The 18,340-nt window shown below is 39.9% G+C and overlaps 1 protein-coding gene across 5 annotated transcripts in view; it reads left to right on the top strand.

Moving 5' to 3' along the window:
- Nucleotides 1-18,075, top strand: part of CLCN4 (chloride voltage-gated channel 4) — a 46,906-nt gene extending 28,831 nt beyond the window's left edge. For all 5 annotated transcript variants that reach the window (XM_068423532.1, XM_068423551.1, XM_068423526.1 and 2 more), the window contains 7 exons: nt 43-249; nt 342-422; nt 972-1,517; nt 3,814-4,000; nt 6,423-6,821; nt 12,440-12,656; nt 13,774-18,075. In XM_068423532.1, the coding sequence (XP_068279633.1) occupies nt 43-249; nt 342-422; nt 972-1,517; nt 3,814-4,000; nt 6,423-6,821; nt 12,440-12,656; nt 13,774-13,864 (1,728 nt within the window). In that variant the 3' untranslated portion in view covers nt 13,865-18,075. The remainder of the gene's footprint in view (nt 1-42; nt 250-341; nt 423-971; nt 1,518-3,813; nt 4,001-6,422; nt 6,822-12,439; nt 12,657-13,773) is intronic.
- The last annotated feature ends 265 nt before the right edge of the window (nt 18,076-18,340 follow it).

Here is an 18,340-nt window from a genome sequence, read left to right as displayed (position 1 = left end):
AAGGTTTCTTCAGCTCTTCAACATGTTCTTCCTGCTTTGCAGATAAAAACCATCTTGAGTGGGTTCATTATTAGGGGCTACCTGGGAAAGTGGACACTTTTAATCAAAACAGTCACCTTGGTTCTGGTGGTATCTTCAGGCCTCAGCCTTGGGAAAGAGGGGCCGTTAGTCCACGTGGCCTGTTGCTGTGGAAACTTCTTCAGCAGCCTTTTCTCAAAGTACAGCAAGAATGAAGGAAAGAGGAGAGAGGTGAGGTTGGCTCAAATCATCTCGAATTTTCCTGTCCAGGTACTTGGCATTTCAAAGGACTCATGCCTTGTACGTAAATATTTGCTCTGTAGGTGCTCTCGGCTGCAGCCGCTGCAGGAGTTTCTGTTGCCTTTGGGGCTCCAATTGGAGGCGTGCTTTTTAGTCTGGAAGAGGTGAGTCCTGGCAGTTTGCTTTCTTCAATAAATATACTTTTACTTGATGCCTTTTTCTAATATTCCTCTTTATTTTTCATATATTTATATGCTTATTTTTCTTCTAAAGCAGAAAAAATCTTTGGTTTCTAGTAGTAAGAAATAACCAAGTATTTTAGCATAATTTGAGTAAAAGAAGAGCATTGGCTTTCTGGAAACAAACAAAATTATTTAGTCTGGGAATGTATCACTGTGTTGAGCTTTCTCCAGCTTTCATCTTGCTGCTGCATGGGCCGAGCATGCATGTCTCTAGCCAGCAACTTTGGATTTAGATTTGTTGATTTTTCACTGGTTGCTGCTCCCTATCTGAAATCTGAAAATGCCTTTTCTGATACCTTTGTGTACATGTTCTGGCTGTGGTAAGGACTGATGTTCCTAGTAAAGCCAGATGTAGAGTCATAGATGAAAGACATGGCCATGGCTTACTGTGCACAGTGCTCCAGTGAATAATTAAAGCAAACACCCTCTGTCACACTCAGTGAAGTGTTTACCGTTTCTGCTTCATTTTAGGTCAGCTACTACTTTCCTCTAAAAACCCTCTGGAGGTCATTTTTTGCTGCTCTCGTGGCTGCCTTCACACTGAGGTCCATCAATCCTTTTGGAAACAGCCGTCTGGTCCTGTTCTACGTGGAGTACCACACACCCTGGTACATGGCCGAGCTCTTCCCCTTCATCCTGCTCGGTGTCTTTGGTGGCCTCTGGGGGACCCTCTTTATCCGATGCAACATCGCCTGGTGCAGGAGGCGAAAAACCACCAGACTTGGGAAATACCCAGTTCTGGAGGTTATAGTGATAACGGCTATCACTGCCATCATCGCCTACCCCAACCCCTACACCCGGAGGAGCACCAGTGAGCTGATCTCAGAGCTCTTCAACGACTGCGGTGCCCTGGAGTCCTCACAGCTCTGCGACTATATCAATGACCCAAACATGACCCGGCCAGTGGATGACATTCCCGACAGACCTGCTGGCCCCGGAGTCTACACCGCCATGTGGCAGCTCGCCTTGGCTTTGGTGTTTAAAATTGTCATCACAATATTCACTTTCGGCATGAAGGTAAATCCGGGACGGGCGCAGGAGCTGTCGCGAGCACACGACACAGATGGGTTGCCATCAGCAGCTGTGGTCTATGTGGCAGGGCTTGTGTGCCTCTGACATACACCCAGCCACACATGTGTAGTTGAGATGTCTGCTGGTTCACCTGCGTGCCAGCATGTTGCTCTGCAAGCCCCTGTCACAGCAAAGAGATGAGCCCTGCTTTTCCACCTTCTAGTCATCTGCAGTTTTATTAAGTGAAACAAGAAATCTGGGTGTGAATTTAAATTCTTGCCAATAAGCAAATTCAAGATGATTCCCACTGCAGCTCTCTCAGGGATAGGGACTATTTACACTGTTGTTTGTCTTGTTGGATTAATGTCTTAACGTGCCTCAAGGTAGATATGCTCAGGGAAGTAATAGCTTTGAATTTAGCTATTTACATATTTAAAACCTCACAAAAATATAAAAGTAGCTGAAAAGTTCTATTTTTGAATCTTTTTAAGCACTGTATCTTGGGAAAAAAGAGGGAATGAGTGGGAGGACTGACAGATGTATCATCTGATTATTCTGAATTTGCAACTTTTTCCTTCCATTCCTCCTTCTCCCCATAAATGGGTGATGAAAGGTCCAAGAACAATTTATCCAAGCTTTAAATATATATACAAAGCTGTTTGTGGTGAGTTATATATCTCTGATCGCTAGAGCCCATATAAAGCACGTATCTGTCTGTCTATAGCTCCTATTATCTGAGCATTTAATTCTGGATCTGACTGCAGCAGGTGATGGGAAGTTTTTCTGAATTATACACTCTATGTTATGCCACACTCAAAGCTAAAGCATCTCATCTTCCTCTTAAAAACTGAGCTAGAACTGACGATCCATCCTTTAGAAGGCCTGTTACCCCCAAAATAGTAGGAAGTTGTTGGAGTTTTGCTTTTCTTCCTTGTTTTCTCCATTTGGGATGTCCCTGATGACAAGAACTACTGAATGGTAGAAGGTCACTTAGGACCAGTGACTGAGTCCTGCTGATTTCCTGAGCAGGGAGAATGAGAGCATAGGTGTAATATTTCTGGAGGAGGATTTGAAGTGAGATGCTATTCACTGCAGAAAGTGATTTGTGCTGGGGCTGGCAGCCAGTCATTATGCTTGCTCATTTGTTTAAAACTTCTGAGTTTGGTTCTTTGTTTGATATGTGGTTCTTTATTTATTCTATATTATTTATTCTATATATTTAAAATTTGTTAGCAGCAATTAACAGCTTCAACAGTTCTGGAAAAGAACAGACAACATAGCTTTACCCATCAAATCTTGAAGGCCCAATCTGACTGTGTCAACAAAATTAACACTGTATGGTGGAGAAGATAGCTCCTGCTCTTATCAGCCCTAACGCCCCTGGGCCATGCTGAGGTTGTTAGTTTAGTTGTCTGGGAAGCTCAAGGTATATTTTCAGAACTAAAAAGATACAACAACCTTTCCTCTCTAAAACCAACAAAATCTCCATGCAAGCCCTTGCAACAATCTGAGTTGTCTTCTCCACCAGGAAATTAGTCTCCAACTTGACAGGTGCACTTGACATCTAAGAGGAAATGCACTTAGCCAAGGCAAAGTGAATTTTCATTTTAATTTCTTTTTTTTTTTCATTTCAATACTGTTTTTTAATGATTTGTGACTTCTCTGTGTAGCAGACAGCAGGTTAATGATTCACAGAACTTCCTGGAAAATATATAGCAAACTGAGATGAAGAAATAGCTGCCTCTGAGCAGTAAGCCTCCTTTCTCTAAATTTTTATTCTGCATTTGACATTTAATTTAAAATCTGGTCTGATTTAGCCTGAACGAGTAGTAATAAAACTGTAAAGTAGTCTGTGTGATAGAGGTTGAAATCAAGATGTTATTTTCAGTGAAGCTTATTCTCAAGCCCATGACAGAACCATCAGCAGTTGTTGACTTCCTGCTGAGAAAGAAATAAAGGTATAAACAGGAGCATCATGACTGCTAAAAAAAAAAAAGCAGGCTATTATTGGGAACCACTGTTTTATCTATCAACTTCAGTATGATGCAGCAGGTAGGATTCAAAATTGCTTTTAAAAATGCATTAAAATTTTATAAGCTATTAATACATGAACTCAGACATTGCAAAAACCTATCTCAGACCACAGGGAACATCACTGTAGGCTGTCAAAAGGCTGTGGCCTTCTGAGCTACCATTTAATAAGGAAACTGGGTTCCCTTACCACTAATAGTAAATTTAATCAATAAGTTCATTACTAGTAATTTTTGTCAATGTTCTCTCATGTGTGTATATTTTATTCAAGATCCCTTCAGGCCTTTTCATTCCCAGTATGGCTGTTGGAGCCATGGCTGGCAGGATGGTTGGGATTGGAGTAGAGCAGCTGGCATATCACCATCATGACTGGATCATCTTCAGGAACTGGTGCAGACCTGGAGCAGACTGTGTCACGCCAGGACTTTATGCTATGGTGGGAGCGGCAGCTTGCTTGGGTACAGTACCTGCTGATCATTGTTTCATGCATGGATAACACTGATGTTTGGGGACGTACAAATTGTTTATGAGGGCTTTGTGTTTGTGTTAGGTGCTATGCTGGCATTTCTGGATGTAATAGATGTGATGGGCTAAAGCATGGGCAGCTTCCTCAGATGGTCTCTCCAGTGATCTGCCAGGTAGTCAACAAAAGAGAGGCTTGCAGTCACCAATGCCTTGTAATCTGCCAAAAAGCACATAGAAGGAAAGAAAAAATTAAAGTTAGGCTACAGGTTTCCAAGCACGAGTGGGTTTTGCTTGTTTGGTTTTTTTTTTCCCTTTTGATGTAATGAAATCCACTGTATCTGGACTAATACTACTTCCTCGTTTAGACTGTGATCTGTCAGTGCAGGGAACAAACTTCCCAGTTCTGGCCAAATTTTAAGCTACACAGAGGTAAATTTCTGGGACTCATTTTGGCTGTGTCACACTGTGGTCAACTGGGCTGTCTTTTGTTTTTTGTTTTGACCATAGGCAAATATCTGATTGCATTCAATGAGATTTATTGGATATAATAGGAATGATCTGTTAACTATTAAAGCAAGATCATTGAATAATACCTCACATATCAAATTTCTAGTCATAGATGCAACAGGAATGTTACAAGCATACCATCTGAACATGTTTTTGCATGATCATTTCTTTCCCCTTCTGTACTTGTATGTTCTACCTCCTTTTGTTGTTGTTGTTGATACCATCATTAGATGATGAAATAATAGTGGGGAGGCTTAACACATAATTAATGTAATTGGGTAGATTTGAAATGAAAGGATGTACTCAGGGAAGAGCTGGAAAAGTTTCACTTCTGGAGTTTCATGTTAGAAAATTAGGATCATTTGTGCAATCAGTTACAGGGGAAGGAAGGGTGGGATTTGCTTGTCTAAATGTAATGTAGACATCAACATCTGAGCTAGCTGTGTTGATACCTTCACAGTCAAAACAGAAAAATGAGATACTGGAAAGATCAGTCTCATCTGGCAATAGACATCTAAAACCAGGCAAATGAACAGACGAATTTGGCCTCAGAAGTGCCTGGTTTTCTCTAGCGATTATAAAGGCAATCTGGATCACCCCTTTGGATGTGAACACCTACTGCAGTGTAGATACATTAAAATAGCTAGGATGAATCTTACTGTCAAAGAGTGAAGTACTTCCTCTTGTCCATAAATGATCTTAATGTTCATAAAAGAAATGGTACACAAAAATTTTGCTCGGATATTCCAGTTGATCTGCTAGTCAGCAATCACTTCCTCTTTTAAAAGGTCCAAATCAAGGCACAGTGATTTTAATAGTATGGTGAGATATATGGCAGAATGGTCACTGCTCATTCTTAAGCCCAAGACCTATTTCGCTTAGAGTAAGAGATACAGCGTAAGTATTAAGTGATCCTTACTCTGGTATCTGCTCTCAGCTTTTCAGAGTGAATTCCTCAGATGAAAGTCATATCTGGATCATCATGTTAAATAATCAACAATTTAATTTTCCTGTATACTGCTAGATTAAAAGCATCTTTCAATGACCTGTTTCTGATTTCTCTCATCTAAAATGGTGCTGTATTTTGAGGCCTAAAAATAGCAGATTTATTACATTTACCTTTTGAAGAGAGGCAAAGAAATGTTACCTAATAATTCAGTGATAAATACACACTTGTCTGCAGTTATGTGATTATTTTATCCTTTAATGTAAACCAAAGGAGTAAGGAGCTTGCTTATGAAATTAATACAGAAAGACTAGATTGAAAAATACAACTACAACCCTGTCTATGGCTGCATGCCTAGATGGCCTCAAACCAAGTTGTATACAGTTCAAACTGTATGTTATACTGATATCAAAAGCTAGGGTTTAAGCTGTAACATAGTTCTTGCAGTGGCCCTGAACTTTCCTTACATAGGATTTTGTAACTATGTCGTGCCCAAAGATAATGCTTAGCTTTCTCTTCAGTGTGAATACGATAGATAAATCAATGTGAAGACCAGCTCTCGATGCTCCTACCTGCCCCAGCCATGGTAATAGCTGATTCTTGGAGTCCTTTTAGAAGGCTAATGGTAGGATTCAGTTTTAGTTTCTCAAGTATAGCTGATTTTTTGGCATGCTTTCTGGTTTGATAGCTCAGTCTTTTAGCATTCATTATTTGCTTTTCAATGTTAGTATCTTTGGCTTGAGCAAGTTCACTCAATCTTTTTGATGAAAATTGCAGTAGATGGAAAATCTCTTTCTTCAGTGAAATAAGCCCAAAAATGCTTCACAAAGTATAAGGGCAAAGTACTCAGCATGAATAATCTAATGCCTTTTTGAGTGTAAGACTCAAAAATATAAATGAGTTGCTTGGTATGTATGCTTCAAGAGCACTGAAGGAAACTTGACTGCTTTCCTTGTTGGCAGGTGGTGTTACCCGAATGACAGTCTCTCTGGTAGTGATTATGTTTGAGCTAACTGGAGGCCTGGAGTACATAGTACCTCTTATGGCTGCAGCTGTCACAAGCAAGTGGGTGGCAGACGCCTTTGGGAAAGAAGGGATCTATGAAGCTCACATTCACCTGAATGGCTACCCATTTCTGGATGTGAAGGATGAATTCACCCACCGAACCCTGGCAACTGATGTCATGAGACCAAGGCGTGGTGAAGCTCCTCTCTCTGTTCTGACGCAGGACAGCATGACGGTGGAGGATGTCGAGACACTAATCAAGGAGACTGACTACAATGGCTTTCCAGTAGTGGTTTCAAAAGACTCTGAAAGACTTATTGGATTTGCACAGAGACGAGAGCTGATTCTTGCAATAAGTGAGTAGAGTATCAGTGTACATAAGTTTTAATTTGATAGGAATTTTGATAGAGTAGGATGTTACCAGTGTTATTAACCTAGAAGAATGGATAAATAAGAACCAAACCTAACTTTTCCCCCAAGTCTGGCTTTTACTAGTTGCTAGGACCTGTAGCTGGAAGCTTTTCTATTGTAGCATACCACCTGATAGACTTCTATGGGCTTGACTTTCGCGGGCTTAATTTTGTCGTCACTCACAACAGTACAATACAATTCTGCTACAGAAAACAGAGATAAACCTGACTCATATGGCCATAAGTTTTGTCAGAACCAGACGAAAAGTCACTGCAGTGCTGAGCTTCATGGGCCACCAGTAGCAGATGGAGCAGTCGTGAACCTTTGTCATCTTGTGATGCAGTGCAAGTCCCTGTGCTTCTTTCTGTTATACTATCTCAATTTTTCTCACATGCAGGTCTTTTGCGCTAGGGGTGGAAAACTTTTCAGTGGAAGATGTTGTTTGATAAGGATGGCTGAGTTTTGTCAAGCATCCCGTGGATAGCCGGCTGGTTGCCTGAGAGCCTGATCCAGGTCATTACAGGTTTTGACCCATCAGGTCCGTTCCTGGTTGGCCTGATGGCTAGCTGGGGATTGAAAAGACAGGTATATTGGATGAAAGCAAGTGTTCTCACCTTCCCTGTACCTAGGGTATCCAGAGCTGCAGTGGTCTGTGAGCCTGGCAAATTGGCCCCATGGTCTGCTCCCAATTCTGGCAGTCCTGTGGTGCTGAGAGTCAGCTGGGCAGGCAAGCAGGTTGCTGGCTGGGCGTGGTGGCCTTATACTTTGCAGGGGAGTGGAATGTCTGGCATATCCGAATCTCCTTGACATGGAACTATTCCTCTCTGTGTGGGCCTGTTTCATCCCTCTGCTTCATGTACCTTTAAAAATCTGTTGTCTCAGATGGAAACTCCCATATTCTTCAGAAAGGAAAATCCATAAGTGGAAAATCAGGGCTATTTTAGAGGGCCACTTTCCTGCTCACTTCTCACAAAGCTAAAATAAAATTTGAAGTAACAGTGCTCTTTAAAGCACAAGTTTTTTTAATGCATATTTATTTCCATCTCCTGGATGTAAAAAGACTCCATCTAAGTGATTAGACCTAAAATATATATTCATTTATTTAAGGACACTCAGCTGTTACTTGATTCCCTTCTTCTCATCCCATAGCAGAAAGTCACCAATGCTGCATCAATACTACATGCAGAAGAAGAAATGACAGAGCCCAGTTTTCTCCCCTTAAAATGTAGTGCAGAATTGTCTTCAGTATGGAGTACTTTTCTCGTTTTTCTCTTCTGTGGTGTAAGTTGTCATTTCAGCAAGAGAAAACAGTTTAAGAACTGAATTCATTTTGCATTGATTTATTTCACTAATGTCTCAAAACACAGGAAAGGAGAACAAGCCTTACTGCCAGTTCTACAGCTCCTCTAATTGTACAGTTGTAATATAACTTTCAAGGGGTGTGGGAATCTAACTTTTTAATTAAAAGCCCACTATTACTGATTGTTCTTCCTCCCTCCTCCAAAAACAATCAAAAAAAAGTCTCCATGATGTTATAATCCTCTGTATACCAATCTCAGTATAAGAGGATTTTAAAGACACCAAGATGAAATCCAAGGCTGCTAGCTGCAAATACCCTTTTCAAACAACTGATTTTCTCAGAGGGCTAATCTTTTTGGTAGCAACAAAAGATGCCTTGTATGGCCAAGCTAGGAAAGTAAATATGTGTCTGAAGTTTTGCCAAATGTGTAAATGCCAAGAGCTGATACCATTTATACAATAGTTTGTATTTTATCCTGCTTTTGCTAATGATTTTTAAATGTCTTCTGCATTCCCCTGTGAGAAGTAAAAAACTTTAATTAGATGTATTTAGCCTAACCTGTGTTTGGCTTTTACACTGTCTGTGCCATGTCATGGCTGTAACTCTTGCTGCCATCCTAACTTTAATAGCCTTTTGCATCTTCTTTGCAGGGGAGGTATGTCAGTGGGAAAATTGCACAGAGTGAAGATGCAGAGCCCTCACTTTAAAAGCAGAAAGATCAGACACTGTCTGAAGCGAGTCAGAGAAGTTTGAAGAACTGAGTCTTTTGATTCAGGTCATAAATGGCAACATGGCCGAATGGGCTTGCTAGGAGATGTTTGAAAATGTCCAGCTATGCACTGATAACCAAGAAACCAGTTAAAAATAAACTCGGTGAACATTTTAGATCAAAATGCTTTCTTGTTTGAAAACTGTTTCTTTGACATCCACATTTTCCAGAGGAAAAGATACTATTTCCTCATCAGTTCTAATTAAGAGAATCTTTCATAGGATCTGAAGCAGAACTGAGATTTAAAATTAAAAACTTCTCTCCATAGATAAGTTTTGCTAAAATACTCAGCTGTCAGGGGCCTTTGGTGACCCTTTTTCTCTTGGGTTGAGTATGACAGCTTCTGATGTCATTCTGTGCTGACTCTGTGATAAACGGTTAATATTTCCAGTATGGTTTGTGTCTTTGTGACCTAAAATCTGGATTTGGTTTCACTTTTCCAAAAGACACAGGATATGGTTCCACTACAGGGCAAAACACTGGTTTTGTACCATGCTAGCAACTTTTTAATAGCTATTCCTCTTTCACTGAAGGCCAGAGTTGCTTTGCATTTACTGCAGAAGTCACTGCTCATCATTACCACAGAGTAGCTAATGTGTTATAAACCTTCACCTCAGCTTGCTTCATAGTTGTGCTCATGGAGCCATACACTAAGTCTCCTTAAACCATAAAATTACTCGCCAAGAGATAAGCGTCACATGTGGTGAAGCATCTTTTATTCTCCTGATCAGGTTCTTATCTGCTGCTCAGCCTGACAGCGTCCAGAGATACTGGAGTTATGTCTGGGAACAGTATAAGCCCCATCTGTGCAGCACTGTAGCCGGGGAAAGAGGTCTTCTGAAAAGCAGAGTCAGGCCCACACCAGAATCTCTTCTTTCACTGCATTGTGCCCTGCAGAATTCCTCCTCAGTTTGAACTACCTTTGGTGTCTTTATATGACAACACGTTGCGCTATGTAGACACATGCTTTCAACCAAGAAGCTTCAGCTTCTTTCTCAGGCCCAATAAATTGTGCATCAGCAGTGTGGTGACCCAGAGAATACTCTGGGTAAGTACTCTGATTCCCTCACGCAACTGACTTCTTGGATGAAGGCGACAGCTATTGAGTCCTGCATCAAATATGTGTTCACACACAGTGCTCTGCCTCATGATTAACCCCTACATAATTTCTTTCTTACTGAGTGGAGCACTAAGCATGCTCTAGAAATGCATCCAGTCCCTGAAAAGTGAATGGAAATGCCAAATTGCTCAGAACCACCTTCAGGAAGATTGTGTCCTTCCACTGGTCCTTGTTGAGCAGGTAGGCAGGTCAGGTGGGCAGAGTCACCCTCTGGGAATAGGTGTCGACATTTTAGATGGCACCTACTTTACAAGAAGGGAGTATTTGACCCTGTAAAGCTCTTCTTAAATTTGGCCAGCTTCAGAGGTATCGTACAAAAGGCAGAGCCTTGGACACAAGCCAGGTGGCCTGTATAATGTACTTTTCCCAGTGTGGAGTTGAGAGAGCGACGTAGTTAATATAGGCTGTGAACTGTGAACTCCTGAATATGAGAGGCCATTTCACATTTGAGAGAACTAATTCACTCTGTAGCTATGACAAGAGCCTTCTGCATAGAACACTCTGTAAAACCAGACATTGTCATCCTTTTGCTTTGCTCTTTCTGTTAAGCTATATCTGTTTTTCTTTCTTACCTACTGACAGCAAAAATGATCTGTTCTCCTGTTCTGCCTTTACTCTAACTCCTCCATCCAGTGAGACTGCATACAAAGTCCACCATTTTTCTGATGCCACTGAATTTGCTCAATAGTACTACATCATTCAAATTTCTCAGGAGAGATGTTTGACTTTGAAGAGTGAAGTCATGGCTTTGGCTAATCACTGTTGCCCAGGGTCCTTGCTGCCTTGGGAACAGCAATGTGGTAACTCAAATGCTTGGGCCTGTTGCTTTGGGTGTAGCTTCAGGAAGGAAATACCTAGCTGTCAAGGGTTTTTATCAAAGGGTGGGAGTTACCTTCAGTTTGATTAATGTTACCTCTTACCACAGATCATATATCAAAGAGCTATTCAAGCATGTTCACACTTGAAATTAGATGTATGAATCAAAACAAGATGAGACAAAGTTAGTATCATTCCTGTAAATTGCAATAGGGCTTGTAATATGTGGGGTGAGAAGGTTGAAAATCATATACTGTACCGATATTAGGTTTGAGCCAGCACTGCTCCAGTTCCAGAAATATTACAAGACAATGATCGTTAAAGGGAAAAAAATGCAGCTGGAACTTGTTGGAAAACATTACTGTCTACACATTACAAGTCACAGAAGCAGGTTTCTGCACTTTGATTGATGGCAATGAGCTCCAAGAATATATACATACGCTTTGAGTATGTCTGATTTGCTGTACCTCTCAAGAACAGAAGCAACCTACATTAATCAAAGATAATAATTCCAGCCATTTTCAAGAATTTATACAAAAAAGAAGAAAAATTTAAACCGTCAGAGCCAAACACATGATATGCTTATTCTGGAGAAAGAGAAGTTGTCTATCATTTGGAAATCCATCTCATATATTGTTTGTGCCCTGTAATGTTGAGTAGAAATGAGGTAAACACTACAAAGAAAATAAACCACTTCAGTGCTAAGATTCTTGTTGCAGCATGCTTTAAAGTGCAAGGCTTATACTGATCAGAAGTCCAGATATAGTGTAAAGTTCACTTCATAGTTGATCAAAGTATGAATGATGGCTTTTGAACTGTTGAAAGCGGTCAAATACGTACTGTTGAAAAAAAGTATCCAACTCATTTACTGCTATATATTGTTCCTTCCTCTACTATTTTCCTTTAAGTATGATGCTATTTTTTTCTGCCCTGTTAAAATCTAGATAGACAAACTCTATTTAAGGCATTAAGTAGAAACCCACAAAATTCACCCTGCATGGCAGAGAGGTGTGCTGGTCTAGAACAACACCTGCACCGTCCCCAGATCCCTGGGATGTGAATTTGTCTTTCCCTCGCTTTGTGTTCCTAAATCCATCTACCATGTCCAGATTTCCCCCACTCCACTGAGAAGTTTGAGAACAAACATACTGCTCCAAGCCAGCTGAGAATGTACACAGGCTGTTGACTCCACTCCTTTGGGCATATAATAGTAGTTTCTGTTGTGACTCTCACAATGGAGAAAATGACATATAATAGTTTGAATTTGACAGAAATTGGATTAGTGATGTTTGTGAATGCAATGAGCTGCATATTTATTCAGAAAAGCATTATCCCAACTAAGCAAAAGTATGTGTTTGTAAAAATATCACTTATGTTTGCTTCAAGGGAGCAATGTCTCAAGAAAATTCAAGTTTGCTCTGTAACCCAAACTTCTGGGACCTCAGTATGTTAAAGATAAAAAGCTACTACTACCTTTGTTTTCCAAAGGAGAATAATTTTTTTTTTGTTTTGTTATCAAGCCTAACTCACTGTCTACCTTGATCTTTCTGTTGTACAGAGAATGCAAGACAGCGTCAGGATGGGGTGGTGAGCAACTCCATCGTCTATTTCACTGAAGAGCCCCCAGAACTGCCACCCAACAGTCCTCATCCACTGAAGCTGCGGCGTATTCTCAACCTGAGCCCTTTCACTGTCACTGACCACACACCAATGGAGACTGTGGTAGATATTTTCCGGAAACTCGGACTCCGGCAGTGTCTTGTGACTCGCAGTGGGTGAGTAGATGCTGAGTCAAGCACGCTTAGAGAATCTGAGAAGATTTTCTTCAGCATTAACAAACCCACCATTTTTCCTGTTTAAAGCCAAGTATAGAGAGTAGCTAATTAATGAGCACCTCCAAGACAGTCAAGTGAATATTTTGATTTTTGTCTATTTTGTGAATGGAAGAATAAGTAAAGCTCACCCAGTGTCTTTCCAGGGCAGCAAAAGAAGTCAGATTCAGAACTAAAAATGGCCCTTCCCAGGTGTCATGTTTCATTCTATTCTCCCAAATCTTTAGTATATTGTAATTTAGATAAGGTAAAGATAAATACAAAATAAACTGTTCTGACTCCCGCTATCGTTCAGTTTTTGACAGAGGCAGATCTGGCAAATAGTATTGTTTGCAAAGGATGTGCCTGTTTCTAGACATCCAGCTAGATTAGATGCTTGTGAAGACTCTGACAGAGATGCCAGTGGAGGAAAATTAAACTGCTCAGCTTTCTTTAGAGGAAAACGGAAAGGCATATAAATCGAAAGTCCACAAAAAAACAGCAGAAGTGGAGGCAAACATGAAATTAGAAGAGTAAAAAGCTGCACCATGTGCACTAGAAATAACATCCCATAATTCCAATGGGATTTGAACTATTTTGGGAGATATAATTTTGACAAATATAATTCATTTATGTTCACATAAATGAGAAATTATCACTCAAATTTGACAGTGAGAGTTTCAGAAAGTCTGTGCTTTAGCTTAGTTTGTGTATTACTAAATCCCATGCCCTAGCTCAGGGCACTGGTGCCTTGGTTTTGTGCTGTTGGTCCTCTGCAGCCTGAGCCCAAGGAAACTCATTACTTTGTTGTACAAATTGTCAGCAGTTGTAGCTCCTAACTCAGCCATGTTCCCAACAAAAAAAAGGTAACCATTCAAAGTATTTCACTTAATGATCATGGCCAGGGCAGTAAAAATACATGAGGTGAGAATGCTTTTTATAAAAGATAATCATTGGGGAACGGATGAGATGGACAGTGCTATATGGAAGTCCCCACAAAATGTCCCTGCAGCCAAACAGGGGAAAAAAATGGATGATATATGAGATGATTATTGACCTTTCCTTTCCTTTTCTCCTCTAGGAGGCTGCTGGGTATCATAACTAAAAAGGATGTATTAAGACATATGGCTCAAATGGCAAACCAGGACCCTGAATCTATCATGTTTAACTAGACTGGTAAAAGAAGAAGAAAGTAACCCCAAAGGAATCCCTTCTAGATTAACACAAAGGCTGTGTTTGGTGTTTCATTTTGTTTAAAGAGAAAATGTTAACACGTATGAGGAATGGCCCAATATGCCTCTGATAGAGCGAGTGGATGTAGGATGGCACTTATTTAATGAGGAAGGCAGTTTAGAAGCTCTGAGCAGCTGCAGACATCAAGCTGTGTTTCCTTAATGAGATTCCCAACAGCTCAATTGGAGCATTGGTGAGTGTAAGTGATGTAGTGCTTAGAGACAGAGCCAGGAGTGCATCAGTGGGATGCATCAACATTCACAGTAACTCTCGGGGCAGGTGTGAAGACTAGCAGACACTGTTTATGTATAAGCTGTTAACAGATACAAAGATTTGTGTTCCAAACTAGAGAGTGTTTATGAGTAATGTCCGTTGTTTTTGTTACTGGCTATTTATTTGCTACTGAATTCTACCATTTTCATGAGGGAAAGATGGTCATATTTTAAAAGGAAAAATTTCGTCATCTTCATTTACTTTTGTAAAAGTTAAGCGAATCAGGACTGGAGTCAAAGCAGCAAGAACATATTTCAACTCACTTCAAAACGTAGTGTCTCCCGCTCTCTGCTTTAGTCCTTTGAATTTTATACAGTATGGCATTTCTGTCAATCAGCTTCCCTTTATTAATGTTGAAATGTTACTTATTTGTAAGGATTTATTATTTCTCTATGCAATTTTGCATACAGGTACTGTAATATTTAGTATTATGTGGTTTGCTGTGACAACAGGAAAAAGCATAGAAGCCTATGGAGGAATTTTCAAAGGTACTAAAGGGAGACTGGTATCCAGCTCTCATCAATGTTAGTGACAAGAAATTGAATCCCTCGCCTGTCTCTCCTTGTGTACATCATCATTTTTCACAAACTAATGAAGTTCTACATTGATTCCTGATTCGCCATTTATTTCATCATTGCTATTTCTTGGCATTTGTCTGCACCTGCCAAGAGACTGCTGAAGCTGATCTAACAGTCACAGACATTTATTCTGTAGCAGATCTACTCTTTATACATCTGCCAGTCATAGGACTGTGGAATCCATCCCCACAACACTGTGGCTGGATAAGGTCAAAGGGACTGAGAATGCAAAAAACAATAGCAAAGCTTCAATTATCGATCTGTTTACAGCAGGAACACAAGATTTAACAGCCCCCGGTAGGGACCTCCAAGTCACTCAGGTAAAAACGCTAAATTTTCCTAAACCCTTGTTCTGGTCCTATGTGAGATGCACAGAGTCGACGTTGTCTGTGTTAATATACCAGCATTTTACTGCTATCAGTAACAGAAGACCAAATTCTACTCTCCGTAACACATAATCCACACTACCCAGTGTTTGCTTTATAACTGTAAGCTTAAAGATTGGAGAAAGGTTGCATCCTAACTTAGATGCCCTGAATCCTCTTAAGACCCTCCAGGAGTCTAGACCCTTCATTTAGGCGTCTAATACCTCTGATATTTTAGTTCAAATTCATACAGATACCGGTAGCTCAAGTCCATTGTGTCCAGATGGTCTTCACGGACAGAGATGAGGGGAGTCCTTTCATGCCAGAAGAGCTTATTACTTATTCCAGACAAAAGCCAGACTGTTGATCCGACTTGTAGGCAATGTGCATGATTATTGTGTCTCTGAATATTGTGTCCCTGAACTGAGACAACTAGCCAGGTGCACCCTGTTAGATGCCAAAAGTTACATGTCACAAATTCCTCCTCTTATCTCCAGTGACCCTGCTTCCTTCTGGCATGTGTCCCACTGCATTCACACAAAATATGGCCCAAATAGTTTAAGTAAGTAAAAGAAACGGAAGTAAAGGGATAATTTAAATCTGCTAAGTACTCAATTTAACAATAGTCTTTGCAACAGACTGACATAAATATATGTAGTTCTGGCCAAAGCCCATAAATATTTCAGTGTATACTTTTTGTTAACTGAACATCTGCAGTATAATGTATTATTAAAGGGGTATTGTTAAAACTATGTAAACTGCAGAACTGAACAACCCTTTCCTTCTGAAAATAGGAAATATAACATAGTATGGTTGTTTCTTATGTTTTTCTGTGAAGCTATCATCAGCCAAACTCATAAAAAAACCAACCAAGTCAACAACCAAGCTCATAAACATTGGATTCCCTCATTTGAACAGAGATGCCACCGTAAAGCCCGTGCATTCCCACAACTAAATGCAAAAAGAACTGATTACAAATGCCAGTTCCTAGCCAAACCTGGAAGCTAAGGGACTTGGACCAAGAGAAATAGTCTGACTTTTGAGGGTAATCTTGTTCTGAAATTAAAACTGAAGGACTGAGTTCTATAGCTTTTATAGCTCTTAATGTTAATACATACATGTTTGATGAACAGTTTCTCCATCTTCCTTTATGTTTGCATAGGAAACAAGTGTGTGTACTCTCCCCACTTGAACACTAAAATACCTCTTTCACTCATAACCCAAGATAAATAAATTGAGAAGTTAATTTATCTACTATTTGGAATCAAACTCAAGGCTTCATGTATGTCAGGGAAAAGGAGGGGTCTAAAGCCTTCTCTGTAAGTCAAGGAAATTTCACTCCATGCTGCATTAGCATGTAGCCAATGTCAGAGCTAACTCTGAAGAGCACTGATAGTACTGAGGGCAATGTTTGCTAACAGGAACCAGGATGGTATATCAACACTGAAAAAATTATCATATCCTGAGAAAAAGACACGGAGTCACTTAACTGAGGTTAAACTGGCCATGAATACAAACTCACTTGAGTACTGACTTGGGTTATCAGCTTAAACTCAGTCCATGGCTATGCATAGGCATAAACTTTTGTAGCTAATTCCCATTAATACTCAGGGGCCTGATCCACTAAAACCAACAGTCAGCCCTATGACAGCTTGTCACCTTGTCTTATGAGACTGCATATGAAGAGCCCTCAGGGCTTAAGAACAGGATCCATAAAACCACCGTGGTGGTTTGTAAGAAACAACAGAAGGAATTGAGATTTATGCACTTATTGTGGGTGCAGTTTGACCCTGGGCCTACCCCCCAAGTAGAAGGCAGATAAGTGAGGGTCCAGCTCTTTTCTATCAAACGTGTTCCTCTTTAGATGGAATGGTTTAAATATCTAAGGGATCATGGAAAAAAGCTTTGGATGTTTAATTGTATGTGAGTGGTTAGACTGCTGCTTCTTGTTCAAAATACAGTAAACTCCCTTAGAGCAAGGACTGATATCTAGCTCTCCAGAAACGGCATAGCCATCACTAACTTCAGCTGCTTGGCATTATCAAGGCTAAGGTGGTGTTAGAATGACAAGAAGGGTTTTGAAACTGGACAGACTTTGCTAATTAGAAAACTTAGCACTTCAGAGACTTCCAGAGACAGTAATTGGCTGTAGGTCTTTCTGTTGAACTTCCTTCATGCTACAGTCTTCATGCCCTTTTAGCTTGAGTGGCTAAATGGGGAACACTTCCTATATAAATTAATAACATGCTTTTCTCAAAAAATGCAGTTGTGATGTACTCATTTAATGTATTTACCCATAATGAGCCCATTATCAATCACTGTTTTCCATCTGTATTCCCAAATACGTCTCAGAAGTTACTGAATAGACTCCAAGAAGCATAGATCTCGGCCTTAAGTATTTATTTGACATTTTAGAACTCAAGATAGTCATGTAGCCTGATCAATCTGAGAGTTATATAAGTACTTTAGTATATAGTGTTCATTTTATGCAACCCCAGTCCAATCCTCATGTTCAAGCAGTTGAACTTCAAAGATGTCAAACTAAACACGAGAACAAAAATCTTTAAATGTTGCAAGTTCAGTATTGTACCTTTGTTTTGCATGAACTGTGTTACAGTTACATTCAGCTTCCAATGTGTACTTGAAGCAATCTGTACTAGAAAGTTTATTATTAAAGTACAGAACATGGATGACATTAGCCAGACCCTTTGGCTGTCACAGTGATACTAATTATTAATTCTTATGCTTTGATGAAGCAGGAAAAGAATGTTTAAGCATTACAGGAGACCCACTGATTCTGTGTTGGAATGACACTATAGTTATGAATATTGTTTTGTTTTTTTTGATTGTAGAAAATAGTATATATGTTGCACCTTATCAAAAACAATGTTTGGACTCTATTTTTTAAATAAAACTGACTTACAGTACTGGAAACATTTGTTGAACATCTTATTAATTGGAGAAGTATTTCACTTAATGTCTCTGTATGATTTTGACCTTTCCTTTTCCCACCTATAGGGATAAATCAAGCCTGATGAATGATTTAGGATATCATATCTAATTCAGTTACGGATTAGCTAATATTAAGTAGGGAGTTAGTAAAGTTCACAGAGTGGTCTTCAAAGAATCAGTCTTACCAGTTGGTTGTTTCATTTTCAGAGAGAAATGTTTTTTACTTCAGCATCATAAATCTTTAATA

The sequence above is a fragment of the Nyctibius grandis genome, chromosome 2 (assembly GCF_013368605.1).
Source record: "Nyctibius grandis isolate bNycGra1 chromosome 2, bNycGra1.pri, whole genome shotgun sequence".
Lineage (NCBI taxonomy): Eukaryota > Metazoa > Chordata > Aves > Nyctibiiformes > Nyctibiidae > Nyctibius > Nyctibius grandis.
The sequence above is the reverse complement of the archived record's forward strand: the minus strand, read 5'-3'. Positions and strand labels throughout refer to the sequence as shown.